The sequence below is a fragment of the Chanodichthys erythropterus genome, chromosome 15, assembly GCF_024489055.1.
Source record: "Chanodichthys erythropterus isolate Z2021 chromosome 15, ASM2448905v1, whole genome shotgun sequence".
NCBI lineage: Eukaryota > Metazoa > Chordata > Actinopteri > Cypriniformes > Xenocyprididae > Chanodichthys > Chanodichthys erythropterus.
Window position 1 is genome coordinate 31,181,702 of NC_090235.1, and position 25,549 is coordinate 31,207,250.

General features: G+C 37.9%; 1 protein-coding gene across 1 annotated transcript; it reads right to left on the reverse strand.

Annotated features, from left to right (window-relative positions):
• Nucleotides 1–17,112: 17,112 nt before the first annotated feature.
• si:dkeyp-92c9.2 (uncharacterized protein LOC571482 homolog) lies at nt 17,113–18,066 on the reverse strand. Its single transcript, XM_067361424.1, has one exon. The coding sequence runs from the start codon at nt 18,064–18,066 to the stop codon at nt 17,113–17,115; it is 954 nt and encodes a 317-aa protein (XP_067217525.1).
• Between the last annotated feature and the right edge of the window lie 7,483 nt (nt 18,067–25,549).

Below are 25,549 nucleotides of genomic sequence, written 5' to 3' on the forward strand. Positions count from 1 at the left end.
GCAGGATATATACTATCAGTCAAAACTTTGGGCACACTTGACTGAATTTATGTTACTCAAACTATATCACCTATTACGTAAAATCTTGAAAGTTTTTAACTAAACTCAACTTATTATTAACATATTATTCTTTTGAATTGATGAATTGGAGCTGATAGTGAAGCAGAGCAGTCAACAAGTGTCCATCCTTGCATATAACTGGATCCTACTCAACTGCTTCAAGCAGGATTCGAACCAATATATCCGGCATGGGAGGCAGGCAGGGCTGACAAGAACGCTAAAGACTGCAGTCTAATATGCCTCTTGAGACCAGGGGAGTGAGGTTTACTAGTCTTACTAGCTCACAAACCTCACTCCCATCCAGGTTACGGCGCCAAATGTAACCGGTCCCACTCAACCAACTCCGATCAGGATTGGCGGGCATGCTAACAAGGATGCTAGCAGTCTCTAGCGCACTTATTGATGCCAGGGGAGTGAGGTTTACTCGCACAGCTCTTACTAGCTCACAAACCTCACATCCACCCGGGTCATGGCAGAGATGTTCATGAGTCTTTTATCTGGAGGCCAAGTCTTAAAGGGATAGTTCACCCAAAAATGAAAATTTGGTGTTTATCTGCTTACCCCCAGCGCATCCAAGATGTAGGTGACTTTGTTTCTTCAGTAGAACACAAATGATGATTTTTAACTGCAACCGCTGCCGTCTATCAGTCAAATAATGGGAGTGAATGGGAACTCTATCAATAAGAGTCGAAAAAACTTGCATAGACAAATCCAAATTAAACCCTGTGGCTTGTGACGACACATTGATGTCCTAAGACGCGAAACGATCGGTTTGTGCGAGAAACCGAACAGTATTTATATCATGTTTTACCTCTAATACACCACTATGTCCAACTGCGTTCAGCACTCGTTTAGTGAGGTCTGATCGCGCTCTGACAACGGCAGTGATGTCTTGCGCTTATACTTCAATGAGTGTGAGACATCACTTCCGCTGTCAGAGCGCGATCAGACCTCTATAAGCGAATGCTCGCTCTCCCTAAATTACGTTTAGGAACTTCACTAAAATTTGATGATGTTGTTCTTGTGTCTTTAATTGTTTTCCCACATTCTGTGCATCTAGGCAAGGCAAGGCAATTTTATTTGTATAGCACATTTCATACACAATGGTAATTCAAAGTGCTTTACATAAAAAAGAATAATAAAAATAGAACATAAGGAATAGAAATAACAGTAAAAACAGAGAATTTTGCTATCTGGATGGAAGAGCTAGGAAGTCTCAGGGAGTTTGTTGTTGTTGTTGTTGTCGTCCATCAGAGTTGGATCTAAACGGATCTATTCATCAGAGCAGATCAGAATGGATCTTCCTCATCCAACAGGACTGCTACCTGTTAAGGCACTTCAAACTGATAAACATAGTTTCAATCTCCCCTTTTGCCAAGACACCTCAAACTGCACCACACAGCCCTAATCCCCCTTCCGGAGATATCTTACCTATGGAACGCAGTTCAAATTTCCCCTTTGGAAATTTCCCCCTTTGGAAAGTGTCCTGACTGTAATCCAGAGATATCTTAACCATGCACTACAGCTTAAATTTCCCCATGGTTTGTCAAATTTACCAAATTTTAACCTAATCAATTTCTTCCTAATTCTCCCAGATCTTTCAACCAGACAGCAATAATGCATTAAAAGTCAGAATAACAAGATGATACATAAAAGATATAAAATACATTAAAAATTAAATAAAAACAAGAAAAGGAATTAAAAGAATAAAAAGATAATACGTATAAAATAAAGTGCAAACAGTTCGGACATATCACAGTGCTCAATCAGCAAATGCATAGATAAAAAGATATTTTTTGAGTCTGGATTTGAATGTGGCTACTGTTGGAGCACACCTGATCTCTTCTGGAAGCTGGTTCCAGCTGCGGCTGGCGTAACAGCTAAAAGCAGACTCTTCTTGCTTTGAGTGAACCCTGGGTATTTCTAAATGACTTGATCCTGATGATCTGAGTGATCTGTTAGGTTTATATTCTATGAGCATATCTGCAATGTATTGAGGTCCTAGGCCATTGAGTGATTTATAAACAAGTAACAGTACTTTAAAATCAATTCTAAATGCAACTGGAAGCCAGTGCAAGGACCTGAGGACTGGTGTGATGTGTTCATGTTTTCGGGTTCTGCTCAGAATCCTGGCAGCAGCGTTCTGTACGAGCTGCAGCTGTCTTATGGTCTTTTTGGAAAGACCAGTGAGGAGCCCATTACAATAATCCACCGGGCTGGTGATGAAAGCATGAACAAGTTTCTCTAAGTCTTGACTGGAGACAAAGCATCTAATTCTTGCAATATTTTTGAGATGATAATACGCTGATTTAGTTATTGTCTTTACATGGTTACTGAAATTCAGGTCTGACTCCAAGATCACACCAAGATTCCTGACTTGATTTTTAGTTGTTTGACCCCTAGAGTGAAGGTACATGTTCACTTTGAAAACTTCATCTTTGTTTCCAAACGCAATGATTTCAGTTTTGTCTTTGTTTAACTGAAGGAAGTTTATACACATCCAATTTTTAATTTCATCAATGCACTGGCACAGGGAGTCAATGGGGCTGTAGTCGTTAGGTGATAGGGCTAGGTAAATCTGGGTGTCATCTGCATAGCTGTGATATGCAATTTGGTTCTTTCTCATTATTTGGCTCAGTGGCAGCATATATAGGTTGAACAGGAGGGGTGCGAGTATTGAACCTTGAGGGACTCCGCATATCATGGATGTCCACTCAGACTTATGGTCACCGATACTCACATAATAACCTCTCCCTTCTAAGTATGACCTGAACCATTTTAGGACCATCCCAGAAAGCCCAACCCAGTTTTCCAGCCTGTCAAGAAGAATGTTGTGATTGACAGTGTCAAACGCAGCACTGAGGTCAAGTAGAACCAGCACTGTTAATTTACCTGTATCTGTGTTAAGGCGAATATCATTTATTATCTTTATGAGTGCTGTCTCTGTGCTGTGATGCGGTCGGAAACCAGATTGAAAGTTATCAAAGTATCCATTCAAGCTTAAGAACTTGTTCAGCTGATTGAAAACAACTTTTTCAATGATCTTGCCTATGAAAGGAAGATTTGAGATTGGCCTGTAGTTGCTCAATATGGTGTTATCCAGATTGCTCTTTTTCATGAGGGGCTTAACAACTGCAGTTTTCAGGGATTTTGGAAAAGTCCCAGAGAGAAGTGAGGCATTTACCACTTCTAGGAGATCTGCTTCTAAACAGTTTAACACTCTTTTGAAAAAAGATGTGGGAAGTGTGTCAAGGGCGCAGGTTGATGTTTTAAGGTGCTGTACTGTTTCTTCCAAAATTTTACCATCAATTGCTTCGAAATCAGACATAATAGCTACTTTCTGAGGTTGTGATCTGATCTGTTTTACCCCATTGCAGCTCAAGGATGTGCTGACCGCCTTTCTGATATTATTAATTTTCTCAGAGAAGAAGGAAGCAAACTCACTACATTTGCTGTCTGAGAGCATTTCACTGGGAATCTGACTTGGGGGGTTTGTTAGTCTCTCTACTGTAGCAAAAAGAGTGCAGGTGTTGTTTAAGTTTCTGTTTATAATATTTGAGAAGAAGGTCTGTCTAGCTTTGCCTAATTCCACATTGAAAGCATGAAGAATATCTTTATAGATGTTATAATGGATTTCAAGTTTTGTCTTTCGCCACATGCGCTCAGCTTTTCTGCATTGTCTTTTCATATTTTGCACTGCTGTTGAGTTTCTCCATGGTGCTTTTCGTCTGCCACTTTTCTTCCTGACTTTCACAGGAGCAATGTTATCAATAACATTCTGTACTTTTGAGTTAAAAGAATCAAGGAGAAAATCAACAGAGTCTGCAGATATGCTTGGTGTTAAAGATATAGCCTTCATAAACAGTGCACTAGTGTTCTCATTTAGTGTTCTCATTTAAGCATCGCTTCTAGCCGATCTGACATGTTAATAAACCCAAACGAAAGAACATATGGCACGGTAGCTCACGTCATGTTTCATGGGACTCTTATTACGATATTTCGGACATACATAAACAAATTCTATGACGAGTCAGATCAGATCAGGGAAATATATGTGACACAGATATTATAAAATCATTCAAACACAACACAAATTCTTTATTTATTATATCAGTAGATAAGGGTAAAACACTTGAGTTGTTTTTAAAATATTCACGAGTCTTTTGTGTCGAGTCAAGTCATTTCAGGTCGAAGTCCGAAGTCTATTAAAGCTGCTGTCCGCAATTTTTCCTCTTTGTCACCATCTCTGTTTGAAACATGCGATTGCAGTCATATGCGGAACAGTTATCTGTGCGTTGTGCATCGGCACGGCTCGTCAGCACGGATGAATGAATCTAATGCTGTCAGTCACCGCACCGGTGTGGATACTGCACTTCAGAATCACAGATTCTACGTCTTGAAAGTATGACCAATATAAGAATTTCACTGGAAAATATCATATGAACAAGTAAGTAACATGTTGCCACTTTTGTTTTGACCAACTGAGGAAAAAAGCATTAGGCCTACAATAAATCGCGCTGCCAATGATGATCAAATCTAACGATCGTTTGGATCATGCTAAACCGTACAAATTATTATTACTGTTATATTGTTCTCAAATTGTTATTGTTAACAACATCAGCATTGCGTGACTATGTGTATTTAGTGTGTATTACCTGTAGATTTCAATGTCTGTAGCCACTCCACAGTCCAAGTCTTTTGCTTTTTGACTAAGTTTATGGGTGAATCTCCAGTTGTCACTGATGATTGTCATTTGGATCTTTCTGGATTACAATCCGCCATCAAAATGATAAGTTTAATTATTTCAGCTGCTGTGAGAACAGGCTATAAATGTGCCGCTACCAGCAGCGTCCTCACTTGATAAAAACGATTGGCCTGAACTCCTTCCATTGTTTACGGACGTAATGTAGGCTAATGACGCACAGAAGAACTGCTGCATGCTTGAATTTCCCGCGGAAATCCGCCATGTCGCTCTTATTATAAAACATTATTGCAAGCTTACTGTTGTGAATTGAGACAAGATAATTAGATAGTTTTGAACACTGGCTGGTTATGTACTTGTTCAAAAGTTGATTTTGGATCATTTTTAACCAAAAATTTGCAGACTGCAGCTTTAAAATGCCACTCGAGTCCGAGTCACTAACTCGGGTGCCCATCTCTAGGTCACGGCACCAAATGTAACCAGTCCTCTTCAACCTCTCAAAACGGGATTCGAATCAGGGTCTCTGATATGGAAGGCTGGCACACTAACCTGGTTCAAATCCCGCTAGCAGTCTCTAGCTTCAGTCGCTAGTGCGCCGCTTGAGGCCGGGGAGTGAGGTTTACACGCACAGCTCTTTCTAGCTTGCTTCCGTTACATCTACATTTATCAGATATGGTTATGATTAAACATGACCAACACAATCTAATGGAACTACGTACAGTAACTATTTTACGTTTACATTCATTTGTGGCTACTTCGTATGAATTTGTAGGATCTTGTTCGCAATTTTCGTACAATCTGCTTACACCCCAGAGGTGGTCAGGTTTAGTCGTGGGGTTAGGGGAGGACCTTCATGCTTACTTTTTTCTAAAAATCATACGGTTTTATATAGTTCACATCATAAATTCATACTAAATTGTCATAAAATAGTTGCATTTCCTTGTGAGATTGGGTTGGATAGACAGAGGAGCTACGTGTCCAGTTACATGTTGTTTGTTCACTTATAGAACATCACTGCTCATTTCACCTGAAATACCTTTGGATATGACCCAGTGCTGAATAATTCAAAGCTTGACAGCACAGCAATTCACATTCCATGTGCTCCTAATGTGAGAAATGGAGAAGAGGCATCCTTCGTTGTCTATGTGTGGCAGGCCTTATAATTGTTTTCAGACATGTATTTTAGTACAACAATTTAGTTTTTATTATGAGCTGTACACACACTTACATCCAAATGTGATGTATTTTTGTGTAAAACAGGATGTTAAGAAAGAAAACAACTGCTTACCTGAAAATTGCCATTTTGATGGCAAAGTTTTATTTTGCTACTTTGAATTACTTTGAAAACAGAAAAATCTGATAGATGTGCTGAAAATAATTCACAATAAGATCAGGAATGTCTTTTCAGAGAGCTAATAGAGTTTATTTTGGTTTCACATTGACTTCAGCATGAAAATGTGTGTTTTTGAAGGTCTTTGGGTTTTGAATTGAATAATAAAAAAATATTTCTCTAGTCTCTCACCTTCAACTTTCTGTGAAAATACAGAGATTCATCATTCCTCTTTCACAATATCAACCACTAGAACAAAACCTAAATCAAAAACGAGAAAAGCGAAGGCAGGTTAACAGATGTCTAGCAGGAGAGTATTGTCTACACGTCTGTTTAGGAGCCTCAATGGCTGTAAAAATCTGTGAGATTTATCTGTGGGTGGATAAAAAGAAAGACCTAATGTCAGAGCATCTATACACCATCACACAAAAGATGACACTGACACAGGACGACAGGGATATTTGTGACGGTAAAAGCGAAAGAATAACCATCTGCACAAAATCCTCATTCTCTGTTTCAATTCCACCCTCAATCCTGTTCACATCACTGCCTTTATGAATTTAGGGCAGTTTAGAAACATGATGAATGTGACAAAACCTAAAAAATCCTAAGTAGACTGTAACTGGTCCTACTCGACCTGCTCCGAGCGGGATTCAAACCGGTTTTTCCGGCATTGGAGGTGGTCGCGCTGACAAGGACGCTAAAGACTGCAGTCTCTAGGATGCCTCTTGAGGCCAGGATATATTATTACATATATTACATTATCTTAAGAAAACATAAGTAGTGTTTGATGTTTGCTCCAAAAGTGCTGAAACTCCAACACAGTCAGGGTGTTGCTATGCCGTTGCAAAGATTGAGTGCTCCATATGTTGCTACATGCATGTTTCCAGTATGTGCTGGGCTGCTATGGCATTGCTAGTTGGTTGCTAGGATGTTCTGGGTGGTTGTTAGGACGTTGATAGGTGGTTGCTAGGATGTTGCTAGGACATTGCTAGGTGGTTGCTAGGGTGTTCTGTGTGTTTTTAGGTGTACTGAATGGTTGCTAATGTTTTTAAAATGTTTGTTAGGATGTCATTTGCCAAGGTGTTTGCCAAGTGCTCCTTGTTTTGCTACATGGTTGCAGCATGTTTCCAATGTGTGCTGGGAGGTTGCTAGGGCATTCCTAAATAATTGCTAGAGTGTTCTAATTGCTAGTGTGTTGGTTTGCTAGCGTGTTCTTGCTGGTTGCCTGGGTGTTCTGGATGGTTGCTAGGGCATTGTTAATTGGTTGCTAGGGTGTTGTGGGTAGTTACTAGGGCATTGCTAAATGATTGCCTGGGTATTCTGGATGGTTGCTAGGGTATTATTAATTGGTTGCTAGGGTGTTTGTTTGCTAAGTGTTCTGGGTGGTTGCTAGGATATTCTGAATGGTTGCTAGGGTGTTTTGGGTGGTTGCTAGGATGTTCTGATTGGTTTCTAGAGTGTTCTGAATAGTTTCTAGAGAGTACTGTTGTTGCTAAGGCTTTGCTAAATCGTTGGTACGTTGGCCTGGGTGTTCTGGATGGTTGCTGTGGCATTGGTTGTTAGGGTGTTTGTTTGCTAAGTGTTCTTGGTGATTGCTATGGTTTTCTCTGTGGTTGCTAGGATGTTCTAAATGGTTTCTAGAGTGTTCTGAGTTGTTGCTAGGGCATTGCTAAATGGTTTCCTGGGTGTTCTGGATGGTTGCTAGGGAATTATTAATTGGTTGCTAGGGTGTTTGTTTGCTAATTGTTCTTAGTGATTGCTATGGGTTTCTGGGTGGTTTCTATGATGTTCTGAATGGTTTCAAGGGTGTTCTGAGTGGCTGCTAAGGCATTGCTGATTAATTGCTAGTGTGTTGGTTTGCTAGCGTGTTCTTGCTGGTTGCCAGGGTGTTCTGGATGGTTGCTAGGGCATTGTTAATTGGTTGCTAGGGTGTTGTGGGTAGTTACTAGGGCATTGCTAAATGATTGCCTGGGTATTCTGGATGGTTGCTAGGGTATTATTAATTGGTTGCTAGGGTGTTTGTTTGCTAAGTGTTCTTGGTGATTGCTAGGATGTTCTTAATGGTTGCTAGGGTGTTCTCAGTAGTTGTTAGGACATTACAAGATGGTTGCTATGATGTTCTGAGTGGTTGCTAGGGTGTTGGTTTGGTAGAGTGTTCTTGGTGGTTGCTGTGGTGTTCTGGATGGTTTCTAGGATGTTGTATAACTTGTGATTTGCGATATCCTTCATGTGTGTATCAAAAACAGTTTAATATCCAAGATCAGTGGTTTGTTCAAATCCATAATTCTGTATGAGCAATAATCATTGTGATTGCCTTAGCAACCAACTTGCCTGACCAGTCCCATCGGAGTGCACTTTCAGCCACATCAGAAGGCAGTGGGCTTCTGCAGCCGTCGCAGGAGTGAATATGTGAAGAAGTAGCTGATTGCTGAGGGACGTGCTTTGATTCAGAGCAGCTCCCTACACATATAGCCATCTGCGGCCCTGTGAATCGAGGGGGTTTCATTCTCAGATGAGATTTATGGCAGCACACACTCACTACACAGACTGCTGGGCTGGGCTGTGTATATCATGTAGCAGGGACACAATAGTGCTGGGTATCTTGCACATGCCATGAAGAGTCAAAGTTAAAGCTTTCAAAAATGAACAATAAACAAACCCAACAGGTGCACAGAATTGTTACTGTGTAGAATATACGGGTCTGTCTGTGAATACCAGCAATAAATTCGCTTTTATGTACCAACCAAAAAAAAAGAAAGGAAAATGCTCGTTATCATTAACAATGTCATCAGCAAGTATAGTTTTTAACCCATTTCACAACAACCTCAAAGTTAAAAGTAATTAAAAATAATAGGAAATTATGTCTTGCATAAAGAAAACCGGCCTTTTTTTCTATTATAACTTTTTCATTACTATTTTTAGCACATTTAACCCCTAGATTCTCATTACAGGATTCTCATTTGACTTGATTTTGATTTAAAATATTTTTGTTATTCAATTTATGCCTATACACTCATTTAAATAAGCATAAATTAATAAATATGTGTTACAATGATGTATAAATACTTTACAATGTAAATAAATTAGTGCTGTCAAATCGTTTAATCATGATTAATCGCATCCAACATAAAAGTTTGTGTGGTCTGATCCAACAGCTGAGCTACTGTAGCTCAAATTGCACAAGAAGTTAATGCTGGTTCCAACAGAAAGGTGTCAGAATACACAGTGCATTGCAGTTTGTTGCGTATGGGGCTGCATAGCCACAGACCAATCAGGGTGCCTATGGTACCACACCAACAGTGGGCATGTGAGAATCAGAACTGGACCACGGAGCAATGTAAGAAGGGGGCCTGGTCCAATGAATCACGTTTTCTTTTACATCACATGGATGGCCGGGTGCATGTGGGTCACTTATCTGGGGAACACAAGGCACCAGGATGCACTATGGGAAGAAGGCAAGCCGGCAGAGGCAGTGTGATGCTTTGGGCAATGTTCAGCCAGAAACCATCCATGTGGATGTTACTTTGATACATACCACCTACCAGATTGTTGCAGACCATGTAAACCCTTTCATGGAAACGGTACCTGTGGCCTCTTTTTTAGCAGGATGTGCCCTGCCACAAAACAAAAATGGTTCAGGAATGGTTTGAGGGACACAACAATGTGTTTGAGGTGTTGACTTGGCCTCCAAATTCCCCAGATCTCAATCCAGTCAAACATCTGTGGGATGTGCTGAAAATACAAGTCTGATCCATGGAGGCCCCACCTCGCAACTTACTGGACTTAAAGGATCTGCTGCTAACATCTTGGTGCATCTTGGTCTAGTGGAGCCCATGCCTCGACGGATCAGGGCTGTTTTGTCAGCAAAAGGCGGACCAACACAAAATTAAAAAGGTGGTCATAATGTTATGCCTGATTGGTGTATATATATATATATATATACAAACACACACATACACACACATATTTTATATTTGCAAACATGTATGTTATATGTGATTAATCATGATTAATCGATTTGACATCAGCACTAAAATAAATATTTGATTGTAATATTTAATATTATTATTTTTCAGGTTAGAGAAAATTAGCTTTATTGTCATGAAAATGTCATGATGAAAAAAGTTGTATAAAAACAGACTTAATTTTCTTTATGCAAAATACATTTTTACAGAAGAGGATTAGGGCCAAGCAATAATAAAAAAAAATAAAACCATCTCGAGATTAAAGTTGTTAAATTTCGAGAAAAAAGTCGAAATAAAATGTTGAGAATAAACTCGTTAAATTACGAGAAAAAAAGTCGTTAAATTATGAGAACAAATTCGTTAAATTATGAGAAAAAAAGTCGTTAAATTTCGAGAAAAATAGTTGAGATAAAATGTTGAGAATAAAGTCATTAAATTACGAGAAAAAAGTCGTTAAATTATGAGAAAAAATTAATAATTTAATGAATTTGTTCGCGTAATTTAACGACTTTTTTCTCGTAATTTAATGACTTTATTCTCAACAATTTATCTCGACTTTCTTCTCGAAGTTTAACAAGTTTTTTCTCATAATTTATTGAGTTTAATCTCGAGATGGTTTTATTTTTTTATTATTGCTTGGCCCTAATCCTCTTCCGTACATTTTCTTATTTCTTTTGATTTTGGGATATAATATAATCTTGACTGGTTTCATGAGATTTATGATTTATGCAGTATCAAGACAGAGACAAAATATCATTTGAATACTTTATTAAATAATTATAATCAAACTGAAAAAAAAAAAAATCCACCATCAGAAGTCACATTTTTTACTTTTTTTTTTTTTTTGTAGTTTTCGAAACAACAACAGCATCACTCTGTGAGCTACAATATATGCATGTGTACTACTTCCAGAGGAAAAAGCTCAAAACTCCTTGGACTGTGCTGTGCCAAAAAGAGCACAGGAGGTTTCAGAAGCTACACCAAGGCTGATGGTGTTTTAAGAAGGGGAGTTCAGGAGCTACATAACTACAGTCCAGAGAGGTTTTGTGCCCAATTAATGAGCTCAGTTCAAAATAATCCAAATTGGCTTGCTCTTTGAAAAGCCTCCACCAGAGGCCTTTGTGGCACAGCGTATTGTTTGTCTGTTTGAAGATGTCAAAGAAAGCCGATAGATAGTAGAAATAAATTGATGTCTAGCAAGACCAGAATACCATTTGTGCTGAAATAGAGGTGAAGACATGGGTGGAGAGATGATTATTGAGACTGCGTCACCATCTTTCTGATGAATTAGTTAAAGCTGACATGTGTATTCGGTTTAATGTGCAAGCTGATTCCGCCAAAGAGTGCAAACATTGTTGCTCTTTGTATGAGCTTAATGATAACATTGACTAAACCAGTGGTTAGGTGTGGGACTAAATGCTTGTCTTACCAATGGCAGATATTTTTGCAATTCCATTGGTGGAGAATGGTGCAGAAATTACACAGAGTAAAACATGTGTTAGTGACTGTGTGTTAGCCTCTATATCATGATAGCCAAAGAGGAAATGACAACAGCAAAATGTTTGTTACTTCCTGTTTGGCTATGTTTATCTTACTCTCTTCACCCTGTGCCTCACATTTCAACAGCACAGGCTGTAAAGTGTATGATGCCTTAGCACTATCAAAGCTGATTTTTTTATAAATATAAGTATTCAGATTCAAAGGTACCCAGTATAATTGCCAAAGTGCACAGAACAAGCTGTCACTGAAACAACCACATCAAAAAACGACAGATGTCTGAAATTAACATTCTAATACTGTTGACATAAGATTTCCCAAACCTGGGATGAGCTGATAGGATATTTTTCAGTAAAAATAATAATTATCATTATAATAAAAAAACAAACAGAACTTTCTGGAATTTCCTTTTAACCTTAAATTGAAATGCAAACTTAAAAAGGACAATTAATAAAAAATAAAATAAAATAAAAAAAAAGTCAAGTTGACATGTACACCACCACAGCAGCAATTCCTGAATGATATACATGCAGTTTTTTTCAGTAATTTCACATTGATACAAGCAACATATTTACACCACACTGCTTCTGTCTCTGCGGTGAGAGACTCTACATGGCGTTCCTTTTGTATTCTACATACATTTAGCAGCATAGAAAACATTGATAAAGTAGCCATAACTCATAGAGTAATGGCGAAGCCTACTTAACATCCAAATCCTGAGTGTCCAAATAAAGTTGTAGTGTCTTAATTCAGTAGTCTTAAACTTGAAAATCACGTCACTCATCCCATCCGTAAGTTTCTGTCTAATGACAAAAGTTTCTTCATTGGAAAATCCATAGAGATTTGAGGTCTCTGTGTGCTTTGTCACATTAGAAATCTCCACGTACAGCAGTTTGAGGTGTAATGAGGACGTTTGTGCAAGCACGTCCTTCAAAGGTTGTTTGCACGCTTTTCAGGTACATTTGATTGACTGGCAACTGAAGAAAATGATTCTGCCAAACAGTAGCATTGATGGAGTGGAAAATGGCTCATGAGATATGATTATTCTAGCCTGAGTAAATTAAAGTTTCTGTCTCTATAATCAATCCTTTTTTGAGTCATGGCTTTCCTTGGGTTGTTGTCTTGTGTTTATGTGTGAGCGAAATTCAATATCTCTAAAGTTTAGGTAGACAGTTTTATCCAGATCAAGGCACAAACGTTTCACATCAGAAATATTTATCACCATTCATTACAAGTATGGAAACTAGAAAACTTGCTGCCTTCAAACCAGCTCACATGTCGTAATTATGAGTAGAAACCCATTGCTTTCCAAGTTGGGGTTGAATCAATCAAATGACTATGTTTATCATAATAAGCTGTAATTTTGAATATATATGCATTTGTGTAATGATGATGAGGATTAGCAATAAAGCCGATGAGTTACATACTTTGTGCTTCCAGGAAGTGAAAAAAAGGAGATAAATATACGTAACACATCCATTTTATTCTAACCAAAATCATTTGAACGTACATCATGTCATAATTAAGACTTCATAATGAGGAATTCCCAGGAGAACTTGAAGGCAGCAAATATTCCAGAGAAATACCAGAGCTTCAGTACACACGAGAGAGAATCAATGGAGAAAGAGTTCCAGCAGAGGAACATGGAGGTGAGCCAGACACGAGAGTGTGAGTGCAAACAGTCCTAGTTGGAAACACAGCAGACAACTCCACATCGCACAAGCCCATTGCTAAGGCTGCGCACGCTAGCTATGCAACAACGGCGCTCTGTCATCGCTCTCTGTACACAATAAGGGCAAACTAAATCACTTTAACCAGAGAGAAGAACACAAGTGATGTGTTTGTGAAAGGCGAGAAGGATGGGGGAAATCACAGAGGATCAGGAGGGATATTTACACCCTATAGTATGCCAATCTTCTGTCTATGGCCACAAGTTCCTGTAAATAACATCATCCCCTGAGGCTGAAATGGATATGGAGATCAGTAGATACATCGACTCTCTCTACTCTCTGTAGGTTTGTATCTCTTCCTCTATGCAATTGTGTTTAGCAGGGAATAATTGCTGTGACCACAAAGCAGCCGGTGGGGTCACAAATTAAGACTGCTGCAAATTGAGGAAAACAACTCATGCTTAGAGTGTACGTGGTCATAATTCAAATCGTGTTAATATCTGTATCTTCCTACACTATGCAATTACACAAAAAAGGCATACATTTGCATATCTGCTAAAAGTTATTTTTCCCGTTGGAAAATATTAGCTTCAAAGCTAACAAACATGGAATAAAAGCTACAAAACTCTAATCTGAAATTTATGGGGTCTCTACCCTGGTGAAAAAGAAGTACACTTTAGCATATTCAATTAAAATGTATTAACATATGATAAATATATATAATAGAATATATAACAAATATATATTTAAATACACAACATACAAGTTTCATAAATGCTCGTCAGTACATTTGGTAGTACTCTTTAACCAGAATTTAAAGTACTTGTCATGCACTTAAACATATTTTTATACATTACAAAAGTATACTTTAAAGCATGACAAAAGATTATTAAAACATGATTTAAAATATACTTTAAAGTAAAACATTTAATTTGGCATTATAACTAAATTAACTATGTAAAAGTGTACTTAAAGGATTAGTTCACTTTATAATGAAAAATACCCCAAGCTTTATGCACCCTCAAGGCATCCTAGGTGTATATGGCTTTCTTCTTTCAGATGAACACAATCTGCGTTATATTAATAAATATCCTGACGCATCCAAGCTTTGTAATGGCACTGAATGGAGCCAACGAGTTTGAAGTTCAAGAAAGTCCATCCATCATAAACGTACTCCACAAGGCTCCGGGGGGTTAATAAGGCCTTCTGAAGCGATTTATTTGAGGAAGAAAAATATCCATATTTAACAAGTTATAAAGTAAAATATCTAGCTTTCACCAGACTGCCTTCTGTATTCAACTTACAGAGAAAGTGAAATGCCTCTCACAGTTCTTCCTAAGTTGAATGCGGAAGATAGTCTGGCAGAAGCTAGATATTTTACTTTATAACTTGTTAAATATGGATATTTTTCTTACACAAATGCATTGCTTTGCTTTAGAAGGCCTTTATTAACCCCCCCCAGAGCCATGTGGAGTATGTTTATGATGGATGGATGCACTTTCTTGAGCTTCATACTCGTTGGTCCCATTAACTGCCATTATAAAGCTTAGATGCATCAGGACGTCAAAATATAACTCTGATTGTGTTCAACAGAAAGAAGAAAGTCATATACACCTAGGATGGCTTGAGGGTAAAGCTTCAGGTAATTTTCATTTTAAAGTTAACTAATCCTTTAAGTGTCTTAAGAAAGTATGTTATGAAATTGTAAGTACACTTAAGTGGCCTTTTATTCAATTAATATTATATTATATTATATTATCTGCAAGAACTAAAAAATATACTTTTTAGATGTGAAGTACACTACAAGCGTACATTCAATACAGTTAAGCATACTTCTTTTTCACAAGAGTAAACCATTTTAAAGTGAAACCTTGTTTTTTTCTGTCAATCCCTCACAATTAAGGAAGTATTTACTTTAAAGTTCACTGTTCTGTTTGTCATGTTTGTTACATAACATTCTGTGTAGCGCAGAGTCAAAACACAAGACGTGTCTTTTTTGTTTGTTTCAGGAAGAGAAATCTCTTCTGATCTGAATGGCATTTTGTTATTGTGGCATTTTCAGCTCACTCTGCCCAATTGCTGGCAAGGATCAAGAGCGGATTATCGCTTCAACGTGTGGGAGAAGGTGCATGCATATGCACGTGTGTATCAGTGTGTTTGCGATTACTAGCCCGAAAATGTATGCATAGTGGTTACAGGCCGTTTGAGTGAGCATGTGCTCATATATGAGAGCATGTGTGGGCTGAAGTATGCATTTAAAGTCGGCTTTTGCGTGGGAGTTGGAGTATGGCACCCATGACCCTGTCTTAAAACACTACAATAAGATTAACGGGTGCTTGCTGTGCCACATGCTGCTGTCCCTGCTCTTCTGTGTCTGAACGCTGACACCTGAAACCATGACCCAGAGAGGATGGCATCTGTTGTATCTGCATGTGTTTTATCTATGATTTTTGCAAGTTGCTTCAGTGGCAGAGGTGGTTTTGATGGGCGATTACAAACATTTTTGGGTCGTAGGAATAATGTGCACTGATGAATGGTGCAAAAATAAAACCAGGAGTGTATGTTAGGAAAGTAAACAGGGTCAATTTTGATTTCATGTTTGCCTTAGAGCACAGGAATCAGATATTTCAAAGAAACTGAAAAACTCTAAAGAGAGAAGATGCAGACACAAGTAAACAGCAGTGGTCTGACAGCACTAAATCTTTCTTTAGAGAATCCAGACTTTGTTCATATCTTTCTTGATCTAGAGGGATATGACACTCTTATAGACTCATTTAAACCTGAAACAAATTTTCACCAACACTACTGCTATGTAGACGCCAAGACATTCAAGACAGTGTGTACGGCCCACATAGATTACCTATAGAGCTAGTAAGCAAGGAGAGGCATTGAAAACTGTGCCTCAATGTGTGTATGTGTGTGACACTAATCTGTTAATCTAGTTAATGCCTTTGCAGCTGGTGCCATAACGTCCAGCACATGAAATAAAGGAAGGACAACAGGATAACCAACAGCTGTTGATGCTCACTCTTTGCTGCCCATCACACACACACACACACATGTGCACCCCCACTAAGATTTTCTTTGTTGGTTGGTTTCTGTTGCAGATCCTTTCAGACTAGATGTTGAAAAGGTAGAGGAAGCGAAAGGTTTAGCAAAGGAATTGTAACTACTTCTGAAAAAAGCTGGTTTTGACAACTGCATAACTAACAAGGTTAATATGTAGATGGACAGTTACTCCCTTCCTTTTGATGTTTATCCATAAATTATTACTATAATAAGAAGGAGCTGAATGAGAAAGAAATAATTTGGGAAAAGCCTTTGTGTAAATAAAGGTTCCAAAGGGGGGGTTAGTAGTGATACCATAGAAGAAGCATTTTTGGTCCCTCAAAGAACCTTTCAGTGAACAGTTCGTAAAAGCACCTTTTTTTGTGAAGAACATTGTAATAATCTACAGAACTTTTTTTCACCTTAAAGAACCTTTTGTGAAATGGAAAAGCCCCATAGATGTTAAAGGTTCTTCATGGAACCATCAATGCCAACAAAGAACCTTTGAGTGTTTGTTATTTTTATGCTGTTTTCATATACTGTCTTCTTCTGCTGAAAAGACCATCACAGATGGTCATCAGCATGCTTCTTAACTAGCGTAACCACCAAAAGACTGTGCAGTTTACCAGCTAGACCAGCACCCAACTAACATAAACGAGCCTGGACAAGTCTAAGCTAGTCTTTTCAGCAGGAATACGTTGCATTTCTCTGTTTCTTGCAGAATTTTCAGTAAAAGGGAGTACCACTGTTATATGACAAGGCATATGGGGGGCCAGAATGATGGTGGGGGATACTGACAGTCTCACTTTCGCAGAGAAAATCTGCCGTGTCGTCTTTTCACCGATCCAGAACTCTAGCATAGTCCTGCAAACCGCAACCTCCTTCGCTCTTCAGATCGGCAAAGATCTGCGTGAAGAAATGTGGGTCTGCGTTGATGCGCAGCATCTTGGCACTGGTGACGTCGATAATGGCCAGACAACGGTCCCAGAATGCCTCTTTCGCCGTCTCCACTAGGAAGGGCTTGAGCGGGTATGAGATCTCGTTCCCCATGTAGGAGTAGGACAGGTACAGACAGGTTAGTAGAATGGCTTGGAGCTCATGCTCTGAAGACACCACGTCGCCATCCACCACATCACGGCACAGCATGTACACAAACACCACGTTGGCTGGGGTCACAAAGGCTTGGTCCTGCCAGCCTTGGAGCAAGAGTGAACGGTCCACAGCCCGCAGCCACAGAACTGGATCTGCGGGGGAAAGGTGCTTGAGCCGATAGCAGCGGCCACACAGAAACTCGCCCAGGCAGCGAAGCAGCTCGCTAGTCGAGGCCTGGACGATCACACGCTTCGGTGAGGAAGTGCATGTAGGCGCTATCTTCTTAACAGAGGAAATCTGTTGCGGTTTTCCATAGCCCAAGCCCAGGCCCAGGCCTAGACCTGCTGGACCATCATAGCTAGTGAGATTGGCGCAAGAGAGAGACTTCTTTACATTTTCGTGGTTTAGATGCAAGACCGGATCCTTTTGGTAGATGTTATTGTTGTTGAGAGGAGCCCCAACGGCGCCCTGACCTCCAGGATAGGCTTTTTTGGACTCACCACGCTTCTTGGTGGAGGCCACCAGTCGTTTCCAGGTGAGAGCGGGGAGGAAAATGGAATGGCCACGTTTAAGATTACGGTCCTTTTGAGTGTTCAGCGAGCGGCTGCTCAGGCTTGGGTAATGGCTTAGAGAACCGGGCCGGTCGTCATAATAACCAGGTTTTCGAGGACCCGGCGAAAGGGATAGTACGGTACCCATGAGTCCACTGAGGTGGTGAAGCAACCAGCTGTGTGGGTTAATGTGGCTCAAAAATAAAGTGCTTGTGCCTCACTGTTTGAAAGCTGGAAGGTCAAGACTGGGTTGGTGAGGGGCATGGATGAGTTCCTGAGAAGATTATATGAAGAGCATTATAATAAATAAAAGACACTTTAAATGATAGTTAACAAATATAAATTCATGTAAATAAAGAGAGAAGCCTCTGACATGTAGATTTGAGTGACACAAATGAACAATGAATGAAGTACTTTTTACAACATTTATGTTGGTAATGCTCATTTATAATTATGCAACAGTTCTGATTCTCAAACTTGATTGGCTTCTTCTGGAACTATTTTCATTGTCAGAGAAAAATACACAAACTTAAAAAACATTTTTTTTGTCAGAAATGTAAGTTACTTTATATTAAAGGGTTAGTTCACCCAGAAATGGAAATTCTGTCATCATTTATTCACCCTCATGTCATTCCAAACCTGTAAGACTGTTGTTCATCTTTGGAACACAAGAAATTTTTAATGAAATCTGAGTGATCTATGTCCCTCCATTGACAGCTAAGTTATTACCAATTTGAAGCTTCAAAAAGTTTGTAAAACTAATCCATATGAATTGAGTGGTTTAGTCCAACATTTCTGAAGAGACACAATCGCTTTATACGCTGAACAGATTTAATTTAGGCTTTTATTCAATTATATACATTCATCAACGCACACATCAGTTGTGGCAAATGGAAGCTCAAGCATATTCGAGAACCAATTTTACGCAACACGCTTGAGTTTCTGCAAGAACTGATGAGGTTTTTGTTCTCTGATCAATGTTTATATGTGAATAAAAACCTAAATTAAATCTGTTCATCATATAAAGCGATCTAAACCGCTCAATTCATATGGATTACTTTTTCCAATCTCTCTATGAACTTTTTAAAGCGTCAAAGTGATAGTTGTGTAGCTGTCTATGGAGGGACAAAAAGGTCACAGATTTCATTTAAAAATATCTACATTTGTGTTCTGAAGATGAGCGAAAGATTTGGAACAACATGAGGGTGAGTAAATGAAGACAGAATTTTCATTTTTGGGTGAACTATGCATTCAAAATTTTCACAATACTTGTTTTAAAGCAGCTTTACAGAAAATCCTAATGTTAATGTTTATAATATCCTAATATATTTATGTCTTATAGTCACATTTAGCAGATTAGAGCTGGGTAAAAATATAGTTTTCATTTTGTGATGATACAAGCAATAGATTATGCATGAAAAAATCTGAAAAAAATCAGTTTATCAATAAAGACAAATATTTAAGATTCACCACTATTTCTTTCTGTCACTAATAAAATAAGTCACATTGTTCTGACCTTGTTAATTGGTTTATTTCATCCAAAATTAGAATTCTGTCATGATTTAATCATCCTAATGTTGTTTCAAACCTTTGTTTCAAAAATAAATGTTGTGTACTGATGCATTCAAGATTCAAAAAAGAACAAAGTCAGCAAAAAGTGATCCATACAATGTGTTATATTCTGAGTTTTCTGAAGCAATGCTATGGTTTTTTTATGTGACAAAAAGATTGAAATTTTTAAAAATCTTGATATTCATATCTCCCTGGTATGTTCATAATAATTTGCGAGAGAAGTTATATTTGAGTCGTGAATTAATAACAAATGAGTCTGTTGTTTTCAATGGATCAGTTGACCAGTTTACAAAACTGATGTGAATGATTTGTTCACAAATCCGACAGAATCGTTCAACTCACTGATGACTCAATCATCCAGTCGCAGCAGTTACAGCTCATATTATCATCAGTAATGACTTCAATTTCAGTCTGTTCCTCACACAAAGCTACTGTTTTGAATGACATTAGAAGAGAAGTTGTATATGAACCAGATTTGTTAATTTTATTATATCATTTTATGTTGTTTTTGTGTCCACTTTGAAGCTTGAAATCTTAGCAGCCCACATTCAATTGCATGGAAAGAGTGAACAGCACATTATTAACATTTCTCCGCAGAAGAAAGTAAGTCATATGGTTTGGAACAACATGAGGGTGATAAACCAAATAGGGCTACTAAAAAAATCAACTTCTCATTTAAATAAAATTATTAAATGATAAAAATAGAAGCAAATAGCAATGTTCTCAGTCTCTTTGTGATTAGCACTGTAGATATTTGGTAATTACTTTACTCTTAATACCAGCTGAGTCTCTTGAGGGAACAGGCAGAATCTGACCCACTTAACTTGGACAAGAGGGTAATCTGAACCACAAACATGTAAAATCAAAACCCTAAACAGCACCATTTTCTGGATTACTTAATTTTACATTGATCAACATGTATGCATATTATATTTTATATATTATATTTAATAATAGCAACATTAAAGTACCTGAATACTTGGACCAAATTGTAGTTAGTAAAGTTGTCTGCAATAAAACTGGAAATTTGGTATTAGAAGACTCTAAATAAAGTTTAAATGAAGAAGAAGAGATCTAATTTGATCTTTTATGGTTTAACATTAGTAACAATGGTCATTGTGCTATTCAGCTTATCATTAGGTTACAATGTTTTGCTCACCTGTTCGGCGGACATCGGTGGAGCGCATCAGTTCAACCCTGCGGCTTGACTGCGTGTTGCACATCACACACACGCGCTGAAACGCGCCGCACGCGCCTACTGCATTAATGTTTGCATTAAATCCTTCCTTCACGCCACTATACCTGACTCTGACAACATAGTAAACTTAAGCGCATCCAACAGGAGCTGTTCTCTGTGTCCGCTCCGCATAGAAACAAAGTCATTCAGGTTCACTGATGTCGTTCCTGTTTAAATATGTCTATTATCCAGAAATGCTGCCCGGTAAGTGTCCTCATTTGAACGCGAATGAATTTAAAGGAGAGGATTTACATCACATAAAACTTTCACGGAATTCCAGTTCCATCTCTCATAGTCCACCTTATGCACTTTGAACAAACAGCTGATGAATCCGAGTTTGGGCCAAAAATATATCCTATATTATGCAAAGACGCACTTGCGCATATAAGCATTTATATTAGAGCCTCCAGCCCGGGTACTGACAGCAGGAGGAGTTTGTGATCTGGTCCTCTGTGCTGCACATCAGGCTGTCTGTTTTCAGCGGAGGCTCCTCCTCGCGACATGTGACGCACCGCTAATATCGTCCGATTGACTGACTGGCAAACAACAGCTCTGTAGATTCACATGAACACATGTAGAGCCAATATACAAAAATACAGCGACCCCAAGAAGAATTTGGGCAGTTAAAGGGTTAGTTCACCCAAAAATGAAAATTCTGTCATTTATTACTTACCCTCATGCCGTTTCACCTTCATTAATCTTCGGAACACAAATTATATTTTAGTTGAAATCCGAGAGCTCCGTAGGGAGCAATGTAACGTTACACTTCCTCTTTCAAGATCCAGAAAGGTACTAAAAACATATTTAAATCGGTTCATGTGAGTACAGTGGTTCACTATTAATATTATAAAGCGACGATAATATTTTTGGAGCACCAAAAAAAACAAAATAACGACTTTTTTAGTGATGGCCGATTTCAAAACACTGCTTCAAGAAGCATTGGAGCATAAATGAATCAGTGTATCGAATCATGATTCAGATCGCGTGTCAAACTGCCAACGGCTGAAATCACGTGACTTTGGCGCTCCGAACAGAAGATTCGATACACTGATTCATTTGTGCTCCGAATCTTCCTGAAGCAGTGTTTTGAAATCGGCCATCACTAAATAAGTCGTTATTTAGTTTTTTTGGCGCTCCAAAAATATTATCGTCGTTTTATAATATTAATATTGAACCACTGTACTCACATGAACCGATTTAAATATGTACCTTTATGGATCTTGAGAGAGGAAGTGTACTACATTGCTCCCTATGGAGGCCTCACGGAGCCATCACATTTCAACTAAAATATCTTAATTTGTGTTCTGAAGATTAAGGTCTTACAGGTGTGGAACGGCATGAGGGTAAGTAATAAATGACAGAATTTTCATTTTTGGGTGAACTAACCCTTTAAAACGTTTGATTTCACTGTAAAATCCCAAGTGGCATCTCCAAACAAACACAAAACTAATGGATTTAATGGAAATATTGCCGTTTTTATTATAAATATTTATAAAGTATCTATTATGAATTATTTATCCATGCACACATATATAGGCTATTTTTAATTCATGTACCCTCATAAACTTTAATCAAAATAACTTCCCCTCTGTCTTGCAGTGACATCTAATCCGATGAAGTGTTTACTGGCGTGAGGGCGAGGCAACCTGTCAATCACATGAGATCACAGCAATAGCGAACCACAACCATCCAATCAATTCCTGATGGTCAAAATCAAATCCAACTCTACTTTTTTTTTTTTGTTCGAGAAGCCATTTCACTCATATATAGCCTACACCATAACAGGGAAGAAAAGACTGTCAACTTTAGTTTTTTTTTTTACTTTCTATTAATCAAAAATCCTAAAACATATGGGAGACGTATTTTTTAGTGTTTGCTCATCTGCAATACGTCTATAGGACGTTTCCTGTCAGATGTCAAATAGACGTTTAGAAGATGTCTTTAAGATGTTTATGATTTAGAATGTATGTAAAACTGACATCTTAAAGATGTCTATCATATGTTTGTAAACAGCAGATGCTTTTCAGACGAAGTGATCTTTAATAGACATCTTGCAGACATGTGTGTTATCTGGTTTCTGAAGGATCATGTGACTGAAGACTGGAGTAATGGCTGCTGAAAATGAACTCAAATAGAAAACTTTTTATTGTAATAATATTGCTGAGATAAACTGTGAGTAGGCTACACACACACATATACACACACACACACACACATTGTGAGCTTTTCATATATAAATGTTAAATATCTCAATGTAGGATCTTTCTAAGGTTTTGCATCTGTCTAGAGAGAACAATTCCCCTTGTTGAGTAATAATGGCATAACATGGAGCTGATAAGATCACAGCAGCACAAAAACTTTGTTATATCACTTGATTACAAAACGGCTCAGCAAATACAACAAAGTGTTCCTCAGAAAGAGTGAGTTAACTCATGACAGCTCAAGCTGACAGGTGCCCAGTATGAGTGGTTTTTGTCAGAGTGCACATTCTCACCATTCAGCAAACAAGTAATTCTGTGTGGTTGTTGCGGCGCATGCTTCCCTTTCTGCCTAAGAAGGATTTATGACCTGGGTTCAGCACATGGCAGTTAATGAATCAGATCAGTGAGTTATAGACTGAAGGGGCATGAAACGTGCAGTATGATAAAGGAGCTGTGAAGAAATCTCTCTCTGACTTCCTCTTGTCTTTTTAGTCCACATGTACCTGTTGTCAAGCCATTTCACCTTCTGTTGGTGTTGGATCGGCAGAGTGCAAGGGGAGATTCGACCGTTGTAAAAAGAAGTGTGCTTAATTGTATTGAATGTGTACTTGTAGTGTACTTTGAATCTTAAAAGTATACTTAAAAAAAACGTACTTGCAGACAGTATTATATTAATGAAGAAAGGCCACTTAAGTGTACTTAAAAAGAGTACACTTTCATGATTATGTTTCTTAACACACTTACAGTAGGCTAACTACACTTTTGGTGTGTTGACTAACATACTAAAGCACAAGCAGTCTTTGATTACAGTTTAACTTTAGTGGGTTTTTTTTAGTTGCATTTAATATTTAAATGTACTAAATTGCAACATAATCATTATCATTGATTTAACATAATCAATGTGTAATTATAAATATATTTAAATACATGACATACACATTACAGCAGAAATGACATTATATTTTAGTTTACAAAAATGCTGGTCACTTTAACCATTTTAAAAAAACAATAAACTGATGAAATTTCATATAAAGATGTCCTTTATTAAGTCCAACTTAAGTATGTCAAAAATCACTCTAAAGATCAGATGATTTCTTTTAATACAATTTAATACAAATGTAATACATTTTCATTTAATTGCACTTAACATGCAATAGTCTTCAAAAACATTACATTGAGTCTGCACTTAATTATATTCTTTTAAAGTATATTATTCCTTTTTAAAGGTAAGCTAAAGTATTTTTTTTTCAAAAGGGTAGACTTGGTAATGAGGTGATAATTAAGAGTAACTTTGGAAATGGAGCTACTGCAATTCTTCAGTCCTTAAACACTATAGCACCCTCGAGTAAGACACTAGTGACATGTGTGACCACTGAATTTGTAATCTTAAAGACAGTGAAATTAAATAAACTGACAGATAATTGTTGTTTTCTACATTCAGATATATGCTGCCCTCTAGTGGCCAAGTGCGAGAAAGCCTAAACGTCGATAGACTGTGGCTGCATCTGAAATCTTCTCTAGTAAAGCGAAAAAGAGTATGTGACAAAAGAAGTATGTCCGAATTCACAGAACTCATAAAAGTGTAGGCAAAATGTACCCAGATGGCGTACTACTTTCGGCGAGATGTGTCGATGGACACTTTACTATCATGTGAGGCCACGGGAGAGGATTTGTAAATGGCAGTGAAGCGACGCAACGGTCACTGGTAGGTCACATGATAATGACTACATTCATACTACACACATTTATACTTTTTTAGCGGTTGTGAAGCAATTACTTATTTAAAATAAGTAACGTTACCTACTCAAGAGAGTATGCTTCGGATGTAGCCTGTGACTTGGATTTGAACTAGGAAAACACACCCTGCTTTCTGAGATGTTGGAAATTGCAGCTGAAATCATATAACATAACATGACCAAACATTTAAATGATTGCCTTGGCCAGTATCTAAAGGAAAAAGGTTTAACTACTTACAAATGGTAAAACAAACGAATTTTAAGGATCGAACAGCTTTTAGGAGTGCTATTAAAATTACTTTTACAACAACAGATTTTTTGTTTCAAGGCACATAACGATAGAGTGAATTAGGGTTATCCGTGACATTTTTTTTTATTATTATTACTTTTTTGTGCTGTATTATATATATGTGTGTGTGTACATATTATATATATATATGACCCATTTTTTCATAATCTGGGACAGTTTATTTTTAAATCTGGGACACTCATTCAGAAAAGCCTGTATTACTGTAATTTATGCAGTTCAAGCCTGTTTGACCAAAAGTGAGAGAGAATGAATGAATGAATGAGTGAAAGAGGAGAAAGAAGGACATTTGTATTTTATTATAGCTTATGTACATCTTAATCAGAAATAAGAAATATTTACACTCCTAACATTAACTCTGCTGTGTTTCTCTTAGTTCTTGTCTCAGTGACATCAGACACATGAAATCATGTGATATGAGTGAAACGGTAACCCAGTAATATAGAAATGTTTACATAGACTAGATAGAGAAAAAAGATGTTCCTCCGGAGGTCGCATTTGAAGACTGCATATGTCATCAAGGATGTCTTATTTAAGAAAAGTAACCATAAAAATTGACTGTTATTCCTTGTGAGGTG

What these genes read in the sequence shown, in the direction of transcription:
- si:dkeyp-92c9.2 (XM_067361424.1), bottom strand. Translation starts at nt 18,066, where the DNA reads ATGGGTACCGTACTATCCCTTTCGCCGGGTCCTCGAAAACCTGGTTAT.